Here is an 18,534-nt window from a genome sequence, read left to right on the forward strand (position 1 = left end):
AAATCTGAATATAAATATAGCAAGTGAACATTTCGCAAAGACACGAAACAGGAAATCGCATCTGTAACTATATATAAGTAACTATTGAACGTTCATTTGCTAATAGTGACATTATTCAGAAAGAATATTCCTGGTTAAATCAAAAGAAATACATTATCTATAAATACATAAATACATTTGTTGGTTTCTAAGTTGAAATGATAAGAAAAACTGAAATAACTAACAGAATTTTCCGGAAAATGTACCACTAAGGATAATATACAGTAGATCCTTATGTATTCGAATTAACGCGAAGACAAAAGTGTATATAAAAGGTGAATTAAAAAATTTTCGAATTATAGTATAATCATTATTCTGTTATTCAAAATCGAGATAAAGAAAATTAACCCCTTGTCCTACGATTGCTTTCATAACCGTGCTTGCTAAAAATACTTTGTCATTAATAATGTACTAGAAATAAAGAAGAATTCGGTATTGATTTATATCCAGGTTTACTTTAAAGCATGAGGATTGATAACAGACAAATAATAATTAATTTGAAGTCAAAACAATTGAATGACATTTATTTTTTTAAACTTTCGTTTGAGATGTTCTTCACGAATCTAACACAGGTTACCCTATTGTAGGGTAAGAGATTAATAGTTTGCTTAAATATTTACTGATTACAGATGTTCCTCGCCGATAAATTGTATATGCTTGTATATAAATGACTGAATAATTCATATTCAATTTAAAGTACACCCATGCCTCCATTTAGTTAGTACTTTGTTTACACGCATTTCTTCTCGTAAGTGGTAAATTATTTCTGCATTTGCGTTTTTCATTTTTTTCCGTAGTATTAATTTGCATAATTTCACTTTACGCGATTAGAAAATATATTTTTCTATAATTTTACTTTAAACTCAATACATAGGTATTGGTAGTACTGAATTAATCGTAAATTTTTACTTGATTTTATTAATTATTAGATCTGCAAATTAGTCCTCGGTCCCAGCATTTATTATACTGATTATACTGTTGTATTTATTTAAGGATAAGCTTTTTACTATCAAGTTTAATACTGTACCAACTTAATACCAACCTAATGTAATCATAAAAGCAAAGATTCAAGTGATACGATCTGAAAAAATTGCCTGTGGGAAAAGAGAATAGAGAATACGATGTCGTACTGCAAAGTTCATATTGGACACTGCTCACTTTTCACCTTTGGTATTAATTGTTGGTGAAAAACCCATACCAACCTAGCTACGGAAACTGGAAAAAATTCAAAAACTTTGCTATTGGGTTTCGACATGGCTCTTGTCATCAACAAAGCGAGAGACACTATGGTACGGGTGTATCTTTGCTTTTCCAATTTCAACGCAAAGACTTCTCGCACAAAATTGTGACGAATTAAACCTGTTACGAAAAATGAGCGTATTGTAAGAATTCAAGAAGAGGAAAATCATGGGTGAATCCGGACAAGTCTTGGACATCGATCCCGAAACTTAGTATTCTTTCATGGCAAAAAGGTTCTCCTGTGTATCTAGTAAGTAGGATTTCAAAGGTGTTATACACTTTGAGTTCACTTAAGTTGAGTACAACTGTGACTGTTGAATGCTACTATCTCTGGCAGCAAAAAGTTAATAAGAAATACCAATTTTTTGTATACGTAAAATAATACGATACGAGTATGAAATCCATCGTTATGTTAAATTGGTTTACTTTGAAATCAAGGAACAAATAATTACGTCTTTCACTCATTATCGGATAAAAAGACAATGTATGATTAAAATAATCCTTGGAAAAAAATATTTGAAAGAAAGTAATCCAACGGTTGAAGTTCCGGAAATTTGCACAAAGGCAAACAATAATTTATTGAATATTTATATTACTTCGGATCCTAAAATAAGATAAATTTATCTTACGATCATTTAAGATGAATCAACTTTTTTCATAATATGTATATGCGAATTTTTTGCGATTCTTAAATGTGTGTTAGTAATTGGTTATTTTATGATTTTTATTCTATTATTTTTTGGTGTTGAACGTTTCTTATATCTTCTCAATCAGCAAACTTGTAACGCAACTAGAGAAAAATTTAATATTGCAATGAAGTAAATAAATAATAAATGTATATGATCTAATAATGCGAAGTAGATGGGACAATATGAATTACTCGTTTTGTAAAATGAAAGTAAAGTAAAGCTAAATTATTTCTGACAACAAAAAAGGAACGTTTGGAATGACGTAACAAATATATGCACTGGATTGTGGATAACTGACAGAAAGTAATTTCCAATGATGAATCGGTAGTTTGTAATGGCGCGGGTGACAGAGTTGGGCAGTTTGTTCTAAAAAATTGATTTCATGTTACAATCTAACTTAAGTCGTTGGAAAATTCAGAATTTTCAGATGAATTTTAAAGCATACATCTAAATATTAGAATATTTTCTAATTTTAAGTAGAGAAAATTGGTGTGCATAGTCAAATAATTTTCATTCTCAACAAAATATTACAAATTGTCATTATAGTACGAAGCTAGAAGAATACTTGCAGAAAAATTGAAAAGAACATGTAAGTGGCCAGCTAACAGTTCAAATTTAAGTCGCGCAGAAAATTTATAAGTACAGTAATATCTCCTAAATTGTCCCTTCTGCGGTATTCCCCAATCGTCCATCTATATAGTGTTACGCTTGTGAATGCCCGATTTCTGCGTCTATGCGAACCTACACGACCCTCGTCTGAACTCAGTAAAGCGTGACGCGCGGCTTTTTCGATCGACGTTGACATGTTCGTTACTTATAATACAATAGTCTAGTTTGTTTAATTGCAATTTTTTCTGTCTAAAAACTTTTTAAAATGACACCAAACACGATACAGTTCGGACCAGATCAGCTTACTTTACTTGCTTACTTTTACGAAAAATCAAATTTCAAAAAACACGCAATACTATTTATCGCCTAAGTATGCGTATATTATATCGTCGGTAATAGGTACAATTTTTTAATGAAAGTTAATAAAGTAAGTTAATGTGATCCAAATCATATCATGTTTGGTCTTATTTTAATCGGAAAAATCTGTATAATAAATTGTAAGTATGAACAAATGTTCATACCGAAAAAGCTGAAAATAAAAATGTTAAATAAAATTAGTTACGTATTTGAATACGTGGAAATGAAACAAAGTGCAAAGTAATACAAATACCAAGTAAATTATTGTTTCTCTTTTTGCAAAACGTGTAACGTCAACTACTTTTTTCCCCAAAACTTTGCCTGGCCGAATACCTTTTTCCAAGTATAGTATCATAATTATTTATTTATTTAAAAATATCTACAGTTGGTAATTATTAAATTTAGTATGTATTAACGGCCTATAATTCGCCATGGGATAGCTAGGTTAACTCCTTAATACATACGTCGGTACGATAATTTCACGAACAGCAATATCAAACCTTATTAATTTATTAATTTCTTTGAAATCAGAACTACGGTTGGTTGTTCTGTATAAACGGAAAGTTTTTTTTACAAGGAATTGAATGGTAACAATTTCACGTTCATAAACAGATGGAAAGAAAATTAACACTTGATTCGAAGTTCGCGAGTACCACTGTTTACCGAAAAAGTTCAACAGTTAAAGGCTTAAACATACCATCCCCAATTTAATTCAGATACAGAGTACAGGCATAAACCATAGAAAAGAGTATGTATACAGCACAGTCGAGTATATTTTTACGTATATCTTGGAAATCAAAGCCGAGAAAGGGCCATACATGTACAGACAACGTTGCTCGGAATGATGCTCTCGGCATATCATAAGATCGTTGAAATTCGTGGGCAGTGCGTGCTCGTAATAAAATATCATTTCTAGCAAAATATAGAAACATTGGGAATGAATATCTTTACAAATATAAAAAACTCACAAACAGGTACGTTAAAGTAAATCTTTAACCCAAGAATTATGTTATTCATACCTGGTTACTACTTAATAATAAATGAAACTTTTCATTGCCTTTTATGAGTTCACTTCAAATTAGACTAATTTAACATTATTATATTATGAGTACAGACAGTGGTATTTCTTATTAACTTCGCTCTACTGCGTCCGTTCAAATATGTACTTATTGTCAGAGGTATTACAAGCAACAACTTTATCGTGTGTTCCACGAAATCAATGACAATGCCAGACTCTACACGACGAAGACGTCCTAGAACACACTTTATTTGTTGAGTTGGGAGAGTTTCCCACACCCGGCGAATTAATCAGACCTAACAACAACAGATTAAAACTGATTCCAACCCGTTCAATATCACTTATTGTTAGTGGACACATATTTCAAAACGTAGGAGTAAAATTTAAAATTTTTGGAAACGTACGCATGCTACGGAAATATGTTTCAGACAAAAGTTGTATGCTCGCATGAGGAGTATATTGTGTTTATGTTTGTTTAACCTTGAGCTGACTTTCAAGTGCCTTATAAAGAATACATTAATATTTTGAAGTGGAACTCTATACTTTCTATTGCATACTCTTACAGCTGACATTCTATACATTTTTTCGCGATAGGCGTACCTTTCCGAAAATTTGAGCGTTTCTAGTTGAATCACACACCGTATACATTGTAGTTAACATTATACTATCATTCAGAAACACAGATACCCGTACAAAGACCATTTGTTTAAGTTGCTTTCTCTTTCTTTTTTAAAACGAAGTTGCCTATAAAAGAATTCGTTATAAACACTTCATTTGCTTATCTGAGAAGAATCACCATCTTTGCGATTGTTTCACCTATCAAGTTTTATTCTATAGAAGACTGAAGAGTATTTTCTTATTAACATCTGTTAAGTATGTAGTTACTAGATAATTTAGCATAGTTATTCGCTGATCGTGCTTTTTCTTTTTTTTGTTTAGAACTAAAAAAGTAAGCTTAAAAAACATACATTGTATTCACATTATTAATATCTGCATTAATGACTGTGTTAATTACTGATAACCACTGAATTGTAAATTTGAAGAACAATTTTAGAGTAGGTAAAATAGAAGTGAAATCAAAAATGGGAGACATGTAAATCAAACTACTTTTTATGAGAAAATGACCGAATAAATTATTCTCAAGATAACCCCTTTTTCGAAATGAAAGTCGAGGCAAAATATATATACATACATTTTTTTAAATTATAAATAATCCGTTGAGAAAGTTCTCGAAAATTTTCAAAGCTTCGACCTACAATATATTATGATTTCGTTTACCATACCGTGCATTTCTCATTGCGATTTACATAAGAATTTCATGTTAGTTAATATAAAATTGATGTGACAGGAACAATATTACACGAGTGTATCACACGAAACGATCCTTTGCGTCGTTCTCGTTATGAAAAATAACACACGACCAAGAATCGCAGAAATGAATTAACGGAACAGAAAGGAACGATACACAGCATTATCAATTACTATGAAGCATTCAAATAAAGCAGTCTAAGGTATTAAAGGTTCATTCTAGTACAAAATGGCTCGAAAACAGTACTGTTGAAAAAACGATCATTTGTTTAAAATTGTATTGGACAAAACCATTTTTCTAGAAGAAATGTGTAAAAGAAATATGGTTTCGAGAACTCCCTCTCAGCCCCTCCCCCTCCACCACCCCCATCTGAGACTTCTTTATTCATTCCTCTCCGTCATGCTTAAGCATATCTGAGTATATAATACTCAGGCCTTCAAAATTCTTTAAATTGGGATTTCCTACATACGTCAGGCGCACGCACGTCCAGATGTAATTATCTGACGCATATGATTTATTTCAGACACGTAGGATTTTTGTGTTCTTTGAGAAAGTAAGATCTGTGAAATGTTAATTTTCTAAGCCAAACAATTTACTCGACACTCAATGTTAAAGTTTAAAGATTTCAAAAATCCCGCGGAATGAGCAAATACACTGTTTAGAAACATTGCAAAGCTAAAAATATGTTCCTTACGTACACATAATAAAATATTTATTTATTATAAATACATCGGGCATTATTAATAGCTATTAAGTAGTACTTTATAAGGACATTATAAAGTGGGAATATTCGAAATTCGGGATATTTCAGGATATATTTCGGGAAATAAAAAAAAGGATATTCAGAAGCAGGGATATTCGAGTAAATTGTTAACTTTTTACACTGCCGATTAAAATGGCGGCTTACTAGAAAAGTAAGTAGATTAATGTCGTATGGCTCCACTGCTACTTTAAAATTCAACAGTCTTACGACTTTTTACAGGTATTTTACGAATTTCCAAAACTGAGCCGAAATCAATACACATTTTTACGAATAGATGAAATGCTACTAAGAAATCGTTCTTTATTCTTTTCCAATGCGAGACACCTTAAGTTACACTCGCTTCTAATTTTCTGTATGTCAAATATATTTTTATGAAACTTGATAGAATTAAGAAAATATTCTGGTTTACAACTTTTAAAAACTCAATTTTCTGTTTTTTTTGCATATTCTTCAAGTATGTGCATACGATAACTTATGTACGAAAGGATTTGTTCAAATTTGTGAAATACACTTATTGTTGTGTATTAAATTGAAATACACTTATTTTGATGCATACTTTTTTCTTGGCTTAATATTTATTCTCAAAATTTTCTAATTCAGAAATGGATGTGATTTACAAATCCTTTTTGATTGCATTGTTTATTTTCGATTGTCGCACTAATAACAAGGAGAGTCAAGTATATTGGATTTGAAATAATTTTGCATTTGTTTTGCATAAAAATGGATAGATGGAGAGTATCGGTCGTTCAAAATGACAAAACTAAGACTCTTCTTGGTAAAAAAGAAGAAAATCGTGAATATGCACATTTCCATATAAATGATAGCGTAATCTTTAAATGCATTTTTCTCGAAACTTTATTTTCTGATTTGATATACACGATATTTCAAGGTGTATTTGCCCAATGGACTTACAATTTAAAGAGAATTTTCAGTAGACTATTGCATAAATCACCATTTTTAATATAATCTTTCTGGAAATTTTTTCCTAATTTCTTACTATATCAAAAGCAACAGAAACAAAAACGAAAACATAAAAAATCAAATTTCGAACTTCAGAGTATATCATACGAACATTCATACTAATTAAAATCTGATCCCACTTCTTATATATCAGATTAGTAAAAGGGTTGGAGTTGTGCATTCCAGTAAGAAGCTTTTGCTACGAAGATATTGTGAAGAGACGATACAACTCACAGAACTTTTTGTATTTTGATTTGAGCAAAATATATTGTATAGCCAAATATATGTGATTTCCCGTTAAAAAATAAATTGCAACGAAAGCCTAAAAAATTATACTATAGACCATAATACTTCCTTAATATCTCTATTCTGATTCTGTATTAATATTCTCGACGTCCCATTTGTCTTTTATTTGTTACTGATCATATTATAGCATCGCTTGTGCACTATATGCAGCGTCTAAATTAGAGACACGGGCAGTAATTCGTTTTTTATTGACAAAGAAGTTTGGTTCGCGTGAAAACGACTGTCAATTAGTTGAACTATGTGGTGATAATATAATGTCGCGTCTAGCAATTTGAAAGTGGTTCGATTTATTCGAAAACGAGCGTGCAAGTATCGAAGATGATTATTAACACGGAAGAACGTCGGCTTCGACAGCAAGTTATACTGTTGATCTCGCTGAAGAGTTAATTTGGGCAAATAGAACTTGAGATTTTCATGTCTTTTGACAAATGAAACAAAAACTTGCAAAGGATCAAGTTAACCAGTTAACTGCGTTCGACGAGTGTACACGTCATTTTAAAATCGAAATGATCCTAATTCTTTCAACGATCAATTATTCATTTTTTTCAGATAAATATGTAATTCCCCTTCGTTTTGCTTTAGTTTTTCGTTAGAATATATTATAGATGTATTTGGTATAAGTATACATTTCATTCTTTGATTTTATTGTGCGCCTTATTAGAAATTTTAAATGAAATTAAATGCCACAGTTAACAGGTTAAGGTGCGATTAAGAGGAAGACGTTCAGTATGCGACGCGAAAGTGGTTACTACAAGTTGGCCAGAAGTTTTTTTGGTAGCGGCTGAGGGGATAGAGAAACTGGTGCCGCGATACGAAATTGTTCATATGAATAGCAATTGAGATTATGCAGAAAAACAGTTTATGAACTGAATTTTCAAATACAAAGAGGAGAAGCTTTAAATATTGAATATTTCACCTTTCCCATTCGAGTACTATTTACTTTTTGAATGACCTTTGTACAACGAGAACGAGAATCGCCAATAGCAACGATTCATCGGCAATTTACCACGTCTAGTCAAACGCTCCGAATGCGACATCTTGTAAACATTACTTTTTTCTTTCAGGATTTTCGAAAGTGCTTCACTTTTTTGGAAAGCTCCTATTATACAGAAAATTTTAACGGGTCGAACAAAAATTTGTTTCACGAGATCGGAGGATCTGAACAGCGTCACATTTAAAATTTTAATTGTGTATTTGGACATTGTCCTGTATTCATTGACTATGTATTTACAATAATCGAAAATTGGTAAATATTTAAATGTGTGTCATCCTTGAATACATTCAAAGTTACCAAAATCTGTACGGAGGAACAATTGTCATTCTGAACACTTTCTTCTTGTACATACAATAGCTTCTCTCTTTCAGTTTTCGAGCTGTACGTAAAAATATGTGTCGCATTATATTTTTCTTCGCTTATTGTAGTTATTTCATATGATATACAGAAATTAGTTTCATTTAAGTAATAGAGATTGATATCAGTGGAGCTAATTGTTGTGTCATGGGAGTGTAGGGGGTGATGCAGGGCTCCGCCCCATAATTGCCAACAATCCTATGAGATTCGAAGGATTTTTGTAATTATAAAACAATATTGTGAACGTGGGAGTCACGGAACCTGCACCTCCCTCCCCACCGAAATGACTAGCTCCACTAATATCAACCCCTATTATCTAAATGAAACTCGTGTATTAATAATGTAGGAAACAAACTCATTAAATGGAAGTAAACGTCAAAGATTTGAACGTAACGCGAAATTTTCATGTTGAATGATTTTTGAACATATAGTCACTGCAAAAAGATTGAAGCTTTAGAGATACAGAACAATTATCTTAACAATGTATATCAAGGTCAAGGACATAAAAGTGGTTGTCTTATTTTTAAATAACTATGGTAGCTCCCCTTTCCTGGGTATATTTTTGAAAATATTTTAAAAACTAAAACAGACCGCCTGTTATAAGTATAGAAAAAGGTTTAGAATGACATCCTTAACAACATATTTCAAGGCATTGAAATCGGCGAGGAAAGCGCACATCTAAACATTTACCCAAACATTTAATTACACAGACTCGAAGAGTATTCCTTCGACTTCAAAATAATTATGTTTATCCGGAAACTATGTACCTATAAACATATGTATTGAGTACTTTATTTTAGAAAATATGTAGTGTATAAGAAATGTTATTTTTTTCCTTCGATTATTGTTAAATTTCCATACACTTTATTAGCAACAGTAGTGCTAGTAATAGTAGTAGTAGTAGTAGTAGAAGATATTAATCCAGACATTAACAGTAGAAATAAGTAACTAGTAACAAGTAGACATTGATAACAGAAGCAGCAGCAATTGTGAAAATAACCATAAAACATTTTGAAACTGAATTTTTCAAAGATTATTAACTGAATATCATATTTTGATGTTATGTAGTCTTAAGTTTTAGGAAATCATTGCGTAATCCACTTTTAATCACAAAATATGTGACCGATAAGTTCAAACACTCGTTGTCTTTAATATTCGATATATTTACATTAAGAATATATATAGCCAATACATATAAAATATTGGCTGTTTAAAATTGTAGTTCATTTGATCATTCACTTAATTAATCTCTATACACGAATTTTTCAGAATGTCTGAAATTCTTTCTTTAAATATTTGACTTTTCATTACAACGTTACATAAAAGTATTTAAAATTTTTGAACTTCTAAATTTACGGGAAATCATACAAGCACATAGTTCATTTTTACAGATAAAACATTTTGTTTAATATAATCAAAGTAAACATTTTATTACTAATATTATAGAATGTTTTTCAACTTGTTTTAAAATTCAAGTTTTTTCTATTCTTAGAAGCTTCATATTTTAAACGACGAAGTAATTCCATACAATGTCAAATTCAACGTAATACATAGAGAAGCAAACAACCTTGAACAACCATTATTTTTCTACAGAAATATGTGCTATTGTTCTTAGGCACTGGCTGATTCACAGATTAGTTAAATGCAGGTACAAAATTATTAATGGAAGACTAAATTTTGTTCAGTTATGAGGTAACTATGAACATATAGTAAGAACAGATGCATTATGTTTTGGAATGGAAATAATAAATAGGAAGTGAAGAAGAATCTGTGACCAGAAGTCCTGAATGTTAGACATTCACATTACTATTGAAATTATTAAGAATCAAACAAATCTCGGATTAGTAAAGCTTTGTTAAAAATGTAAACATCTTCCCATCCTGTACTGCAATCGTAAAAGTACAACAATACTGTTAGTGATAAGACATGATTGGTGTTACTATATTAAAGTATACAATAATGATATACCAACAGTACTATAGAAATTTGTATGCATCTCTTTCTCAATGAAAGATCTAATGAAATAGTAGAAGATAATAGAGTAATAATACTGATAACACTAAGAGTAATGTATCTTTCCTACTTATATCTGTAAATGTTGAAAAATAACGAAGACAGGATATATAGATAATTGGTAAATGCGCCTAAAATTCGAGCGTAGCTGACTAGCTTTCTATATTGATCTTTATATGCTGTTAAACGTCGGAAAGTGGATGTAAGAGTTCAATGTGAGAAATGTCTGTCGATATTCTTCTTTTTTCTAACGAATGAATGTATACAAATTACAAAGTTTAATCATTTTAATGTTGAATAAATCTACTAGAAAATTTATATTGATTACGAAATTATTAGTTCTATTACTCTTTCTTTCTGACAATTTTCTGTAATACATAATTTGAAAGAGAATCACGTTAACAATAAAAAGTTACAATTCTACCTTCCAACATGTAACTATACTAGAAACCATAAATTATCAAGTACGCTGGATTATTTAATTTCATTAAGAATTGCACTTGAACACTATATTTTTAATATAAAAATCGTATCCCCCTTGAGTAACAAATTCCGATGTAAAAAATGTATCAAATATAGCATTGTATAGAATATGGCAGCTAACTAGGATGTGATATAATGATATTGGGGATAAGGTAAAGGCAAAAAATGTAAGATTAAGAATAAGGAACAATGGAGATAATTAAATAAAAAAAGTCAAATGCTAGGGAATATAATTGAAAAGTAATACAAGTAAAAAAAGAAAAGGGGGTAATACTAAATAAAACAATGTAAATATGTAAAAGATATATGTATATCAGAATATAATATTTACTCCGTAGAGTACGTAGACGATAAGAAGAAATGGAAAAAAGCGGGATATATACTGGAGATTCAATGAGAGACAAACAATCCAAGTATGGAAAGTGGGAGAAAGAGGAAAAAGAAAGGTTAGTAAATAGGAAGAAGCTGCAGATTCAAAAATTAATAAAAGCATATAAGCGATAAATAACTGTTTCTTAATAAGTAAAAAAATTGAAGATAATAATGTCGATATATTTTACAATCCTGCAACAGATTTTCCAGTGTATTGAAAAAGTACATAGGATACTTTTCCTATAGACTATAAATAAAAATTATTAAAATAGTTACAAATTAAATTGAATGTAATTTTCTTTCAAGAGCCACATTACTCAATTATGCACCGTAATAAATTAGAAGTAACATTTATATTTAAGAAATGAGTAAGGTACGGATAATTTCTACCGAAAAATAGGATTATTTAATTATTTTTGTTCTTTTTGTTCTTTTTAGATATACAGCCTTATATAACGCTATACAATGGTGAATTATAATATTTTCTAAGAATTCTCCAAATTTATTTACTAAGTACTTTCCAAACCTCGAACACATTAATACATAATACATGGTATGTACAATACAATAGTGTTAATGTTAAACACTCCTATAATTGAATTATATGTTACACACAAAAAATTTGTATTGAATAATGTAAAAGTATAAAAGTGAATAGTGAAATAAAACAAAACAGAAAGAAAGAAAAACCCAGAAAATTCATGCAAAAATCATACCCAAAAACTTCAATCTTCAGCATTATTCCCACACCAGCTGATTTCCAGACCACAGCATGATTTCTTTATTTTTAGAATTCCATAGCAAAAGAAATTCAGTTTTTCCGAGAAAGGTTCTATTTCTAAACAATAAAAGATACAAATTCTTAGTTCCTTTTTGCATAAATTTTCGTTCAAAAAGAATCTGCAACTATTTTTTTAGTAAAATAGGAAATGATAATCAGAAAGATGTAATATTTTATACTTATTAAATCCGAACTTGTTAATTAAACTTTGCTTGAAGCAAAATGTGTTCAAATCGGTAGTCCAGAGGTTTAAATCAGTAATGATTTGTTAGGAATACCATTAATTATCAATCGTAATTTAGTGGTAATTATTTTTTCTATATTCTATCGACATAATTCATACTTCTAACGAAAGCTACTCAAATTACGGAAACTCAATTTGAAAATCAAATCTATCACTCTCCTCTCTTTACTTTCTGTAATTATCTAGCATGATCATTGTATACTCAATCAAATTATATAATACTAACATAAGTTATTATTTGTACTGATTTAAAAGTAATGTGATTAATATGTCCATATATGCGTACATTTAACAAATTTTGGGATACGTTTTATGTTTACATAAAATTTTGTAAGCAGTCAATAATACTACTTACTATTCTTGAAAGAATAATCTCACAAAATTAAAATATTGAAATATATAAAAGGACAAATAACTTTGTATTTATAGATCAATGCGATATTTGCAATAGTTATAAATACTAGATCTCTATGGCCCCATATACATACGACAATGAACATAATATAGTTTTCATTCGTACTGCATTGTCAAATGGAACTAGCCAACTTCGAGTTATCGTTAGAAAGCAATTGTAACAAATATTGGCTTTGCAGGCCAAGTCTCTGAAAGACGCTGTTACTATAGTTTCCTATTATATAGAAACAGTAACAAATATTCTATCAATTAGGAAGTATCTTTAAATATCACATAGTACGTACAGTGCAGCTGTCACGTTAGCTCCATCGAATATCGAGTAAAAAGTGCACGGGAGCAAGGGAACTCTTCCACTGATGATCCTCGGGCTGCTTTAGCTGTTGACGCATGGTCACGCGGTACCAACAAAGGACGGAAGCGAGACCAAACGCGACGGAGTGAGACGGAACTATAGAGAATTTGTTTTCTACCGCTAAGTCTCACTCCGTCGTATTCGGTCTACGTTCTGTCCTTTGTTATTGCCGCGTGCCAATAATGACCATCCATGCGTCGAAATCCGAAGCGGCTTGAATATCGTGATTGGAAGAGTCCTCTTGCTCCTGTGCACTTTTAGCTTGGTGGTCAATGGAGCTAACGTGAGAAAATATAGCGTATAGTAGGTACATAATCGTCGTCTGTCATGAATTTGTGATGCAATTAAGAACCATTTATGTTCACTGGAGTATGTAGGTTGAATTGTAACTGCCGTAATAAGATATTCTGACTCTTTTTATGGAATTCGACCCAAAATATGTATAATATGTCACCCAGAGCATACTGATATTTCGAATATAATTTAAAACGTTGAAAAATCAAACTCTTCAATAATTACAAGAATGAATAATTGAATAGTGAACAATACGTGATTCGTTAAAAGAATGTATGAAAGAAGAATATTCAGTATATCGACAGACACGCAAGGGATGCGGACATTTATGAAATGGATGTTGAAGTTGATGAAGGTTACAGACCGAAGGTATAGACAAAAGGTAATGCGGTAGGTATTTCTCAGGCAAGCACACAGGCAGGGCTCGTATGGGGACTGACCTGAGTGACAATGGGGCTGTACTCGCTAGCCGTTGTACTGGCCGTAGATTTTATAGTTCCCGCTTCGTCAACCGCGGTAGAAACCGCGTCTGATGGCCTACAACTGCGTCTCCTCGTAGTGTCGTCTTTATCACGTCCAAAGTCGAACCTTCTGCTCTCGTGTCTATTACCAAAAACGATCTCGCTCTCTGTCTTTTCTCTTCTAGGCCTCTGAAGACCATCACGATCGAAAGAAAAGTCTGTAAGGACTGGTTCACCGGTATTGACAGCATTGCCCTTTCTACCAGCAATACCGGCGACACTTATTTCGCTTCCGCGTCGATTACCGCTTGCGAATATACTCGACCTTGAGGAGTCCGACTTCTGTAAGTATGCAGAATGTCTCGCGGAAGGGAAAAAATCGGAATTTTCACGGCGAAAAGCACGTGCAAAAGCGCTGGATGTATTGCCAAGCTTTGAATCGCTTTCTTGTCGTCTATGAACCAGCTTTAATTGTTGTTGCTTTTGATGATGATGTTGCTGCTGCTGTTGCTGCTGTTGCTGTTGTTGCTGTTGTTGTTGCTGTTGCTGTTGTTGTTGCTGTTGCTGATGTTGTTGTTGCTGCTGCTGCTGATGGTTTTCGTATCTCCTACGCGATAACTGCTCCTGTCTCTTCAATGTTTTTTCGGTAGACGACGAAGAAAGATCCTCGCTACCAAATTTATTCGTATCAGCCACCTCTTGCGAATGATCTTGCTTCATCTTATCCAACCTTTCGTTAAAACCTTGGAAGAAGCGGGTAAAGTCCCACTCCTTCAGGAGGAGCTGCTCATCCGCCTCGGAGCGCCGGTTGCTGCCAGCCGTAGCGCGATCGTCTGACATCTGACTAAGTTTCTAGGGAGCGCGCACGAGAATAATAATATGGTAACAAAAAAAAAGGAAAAAAAAATATACACAAAAGCGAGGAAAAGAAATTGCGTGCGACGATACATAACGTGTGATAGCTGTGATGGCAGTGCAATGCAATAATTGCAGTTATATGTAATAATATTTGCGGTGATGAAATTATAATAATGTTATGTCGTAAGTTTCGTATTTTTTAATTACTATTTTTGACGTTATCATAAATATATCATGGATTAAATTGTTCAAAATGGACACCAGTCATACGGATCATAGAAATTCTTGTTTTAATTAAACTTATCCCCTTTCTTCTATTGCCACTGGTGTACGAGTTATTCTAGCACAGCACAAACGAAAGATCAGTTTACTAACGAAAAGTATTTATTACTACGGTTTATTGCCTTATCAAATAATTCCGTTGTTTTTTTAATTCGTAAAATGCACGTTTTCATTATTTTCAGCAAACTAGACGTATAAATGTACTTGAACGCTATTTCAATAGCCGCGTTCGAGTCAATTCTTAAATTGAGATTAAATTATACTTTTGATATACATATATATATATTTTATACTATGGTGCATGTCCTTTAAATAAAATCTGTTGTTTTTTTCGAGGGTTTAATTTTTCAATGTGTCATTATAATGTCACCAACGCAATAGTAAAACCTATGATGACAAGTACTCATTAATTGTGTACAACTGTGCAGGAATGTATTGTGTGACAGCAAATGTACAGTCAACGCACCAGGATGCCTCGTAATTGCACAAGATTCAATTACAACGATAACTTGTAATGAATAATTAGAACACAGATAAACAAATATTAGACTTATCTCTGAATATCAATAAACATACAAGTAGATATGTACGTAAAAAGAATAAATATACAATGTAGTCGCTTGTATTTCCTTTATTCAATGAGATACTTATTTCTTAAAAATTTATGAAGAGGAAAAGAATAAAGAAGAACACAGCGACTCCTCTATCGAAACATAATTAAGTAATAGGAAACGAAGAGAGAGAGAGAGGGGGTAGTGGGAGAGGGAGAGGGGTTGGAGAGGGAGAGAGAGGGAGAGAGAGAGAGGGGGAGAGAGAGAGGGGGAGAGAGAGAGAGAGAGAGAGAGAGAGAGAGAGAGAGAGAGAGAGAGAGAGAGAGAGAGAGAGAGAGAGAGAGAGAGAGAGAGAGAGAAGTTACATAGAGGTACACTGTGTAAACATATCGATTCATATAATTGTCAATGCACATCGATAGATCTCATTTGATATACGAAAACGACAGTGTAAGAATGAGATTAAAAATATAAATGTCAACTTGCGAAACGTACGTAGAAAAAGTACTTACCCGTTTCATGACTAGGGTACGGTCTGATTCTTCCTCGTCGGGAGTTGGTGGAAGTGGTCTGTTGGGTGCACCGCCTAGAAAGATTATTCAAAATTATAAATCGCGAACAAAAACTGTTATAGAATCTGGAATCACTTATATAATTATTGCAAGATAAATCTTTTTCAAATCTTCATAACTACTTTATTTTCTAACAACGAAGAATCGTTGGAAATGTTATTTGAAAAGATATTTCTAGTTGAAGTTGTCGGTTTACGTCACAAAGACATACGATTGGAGCAAACATTAACGTTATATATTTTGTGCTTGTAAAAACTGCTCAATTTCGCGTTAAATTCACTGCAAAAGGCTTTAATGAAATCAATGGGTTCGATGCTGTGATTTCTTCTTATGTTAATGATAATTAAAAAATAATTTTAAAACTTAGAAAGTATATTTCTAAGATGACTGACGTACTATTTTAAGGGAAGATTGTACACGAAGAAATTAAAATAAAACAATAGCTAAATACACATTGTTTTTCGGTTCCTGTTCTGATGTCTGAAAAGTTCCATCTTTGAAAAGTTCCTTCTATGTGAATATGGTAAAGAAATAAAAACAGTTTCTACATACGGGGTAATTCTTACAATTAGAACGGTTTATATTTCAAAAATGGAAAGTGCTGAAAGCAAATTGTAGAGGAAAAGGTTAAATGGTGTGGGAGAATTTGCGTTTCTACAGGCTTACGTTTTTTATAAACGCAAAGGTGCACTTAAGGAATGCAAACGTACTTTTTTCCTAAATTGAATTATTTTTTCTTCCTACTGCAGATCGATTCGTAATAGTAGTTTGTTTAAAAAATTATTAGATTGCAATGATAAAGAAATTAACGATTTATGAGATATTTCGAAATACCTTATAAATTTTTGTACAGAAGATTAAGATTTTCAAAGGTTTTGTAATATGTCCCCTTGTGTTTTTCATAATGTATTTAACGAAACGTGTAATTTATGCAGAAAATGAAATACCTTACAAATTATTGATTTTTTCTTACATTGCATAAGTATTGATATTTTGCTTTTGCGTATACTCTTGTAATGGACTAACCTACATGCAAAAAAGCAAATATAATTCAATTTGGAGCAAATTTACATTTGCATTTCTTATGGGATCGTATTATTTATTTAAAAAGTAAGCCTATAGAAAAATATATCCTGCCACGACATTCAACTTTTTTCTATAACTTTTTTTGGAACTTACAATTTTTGAAACATAATCTGTCTTAACTGCGAGAGTTGTCGTATATGTACCCAATAAAACTGAATATTTTGCTGCAAGCTGATTTTGTGCCATACAGAAAGGTATCAGGAGCAATAGTATAAAGATAAGAAAGTAATCATAAAGTTTATTCCCTGCATTACGATTCTGTTCTGACCTGCTGCTTTCCTATTACGTCATCGCGCATGTGTATATAGGGTACCTCAACTATGTATGGTGGTAAGTGTATATTATATCTAATTAAACTTGTAGTGAACATTTTTAATTGGATTTGATACATATGAACATTATTTCTCTCCCTTGAGGGGGTATTCTAGTTTGAAATTACATGTTTTGAATTGGTTGCCATGATATTTACAAATTTATCGCACTGACCGAGCTCAAATTTTGCTATCGTCGGTACTTTGGTCATGCAAAATATATTTCTTCTGACTTCTACGATTATTTAAATATAAAAAAGAGCACGAAAAAACGGAACTTAAAATTCATAGCGTCGCTATCTTTTCGACGTGCAATATATTACTTTCCTTTTGATACCAGCAATGGTCACATTCATAATGCTTGAAAATCAATTGGATTTGTTTATTCAAGATGAGTAATACAGCTCAAACCAGCAATTTACAGTTTTTCATATACAACTTCGATGTGCTCTATGGCAACCATTTTGAAATGTTGTTCAATAAAACATGTATAATTATTCTTCAAAGGCACGTAAAAATTATACCGCACACGTTTATGCTAATAACTTTTAATTAATTTTCATAAGGAATAATTCGTAAGGAAACGTAAAAACCACCCGTCGCATTATAATAACCCCTTAAGGAGAAGTAATTAATATCATTAATATTTCATCTTCAGGGTTAAGGTAAATTAATAATGAATAAAAATTGCTTTGCTTTCCTCTAAGTCACTAAATAATTCACGGGACATAAGGTGATATAGACATATAAGGAAATGCATAAAAGTATACATTACGCCTTATCTAATTAACTACAATTCCAAGATCTTTAAAGAAGAAAT

At 31.8% G+C, this 18,534-nt stretch overlaps 1 protein-coding gene across 18 annotated transcripts in view; it reads right to left on the reverse strand.

The window, feature by feature from the left end:
• msn (serine/threonine-protein kinase msn) overlaps nt 1-18,534 on the reverse strand; it is a 179,161-nt gene that overhangs the window by 50,564 nt on the left and 110,063 nt on the right. For 12 of the 18 annotated variants that reach the window (XM_076372751.1, XM_076372753.1, XM_076372749.1 and 9 more), the window contains 2 exons: nt 16,258-16,331; nt 14,034-14,906 (listed from right to left, as the gene is read on the reverse strand). In XM_076372751.1, the coding sequence (XP_076228866.1) occupies nt 14,034-14,906; nt 16,258-16,331 (947 nt within the window). The remainder of the gene's footprint in view (nt 1-14,033; nt 14,907-16,257; nt 16,332-18,534) is intronic. The other 6 variants (XM_031974984.2, XM_031974981.2, XM_031974980.2 and 3 more) reach the window with 2 other exon arrangements.

Source organism: Nomia melanderi, chromosome 12 (genome assembly GCF_051020985.1).
Source record: "Nomia melanderi isolate GNS246 chromosome 12, iyNomMela1, whole genome shotgun sequence".
In the NCBI taxonomy this organism is placed as follows: domain Eukaryota; kingdom Metazoa; phylum Arthropoda; class Insecta; order Hymenoptera; family Halictidae; genus Nomia; species Nomia melanderi.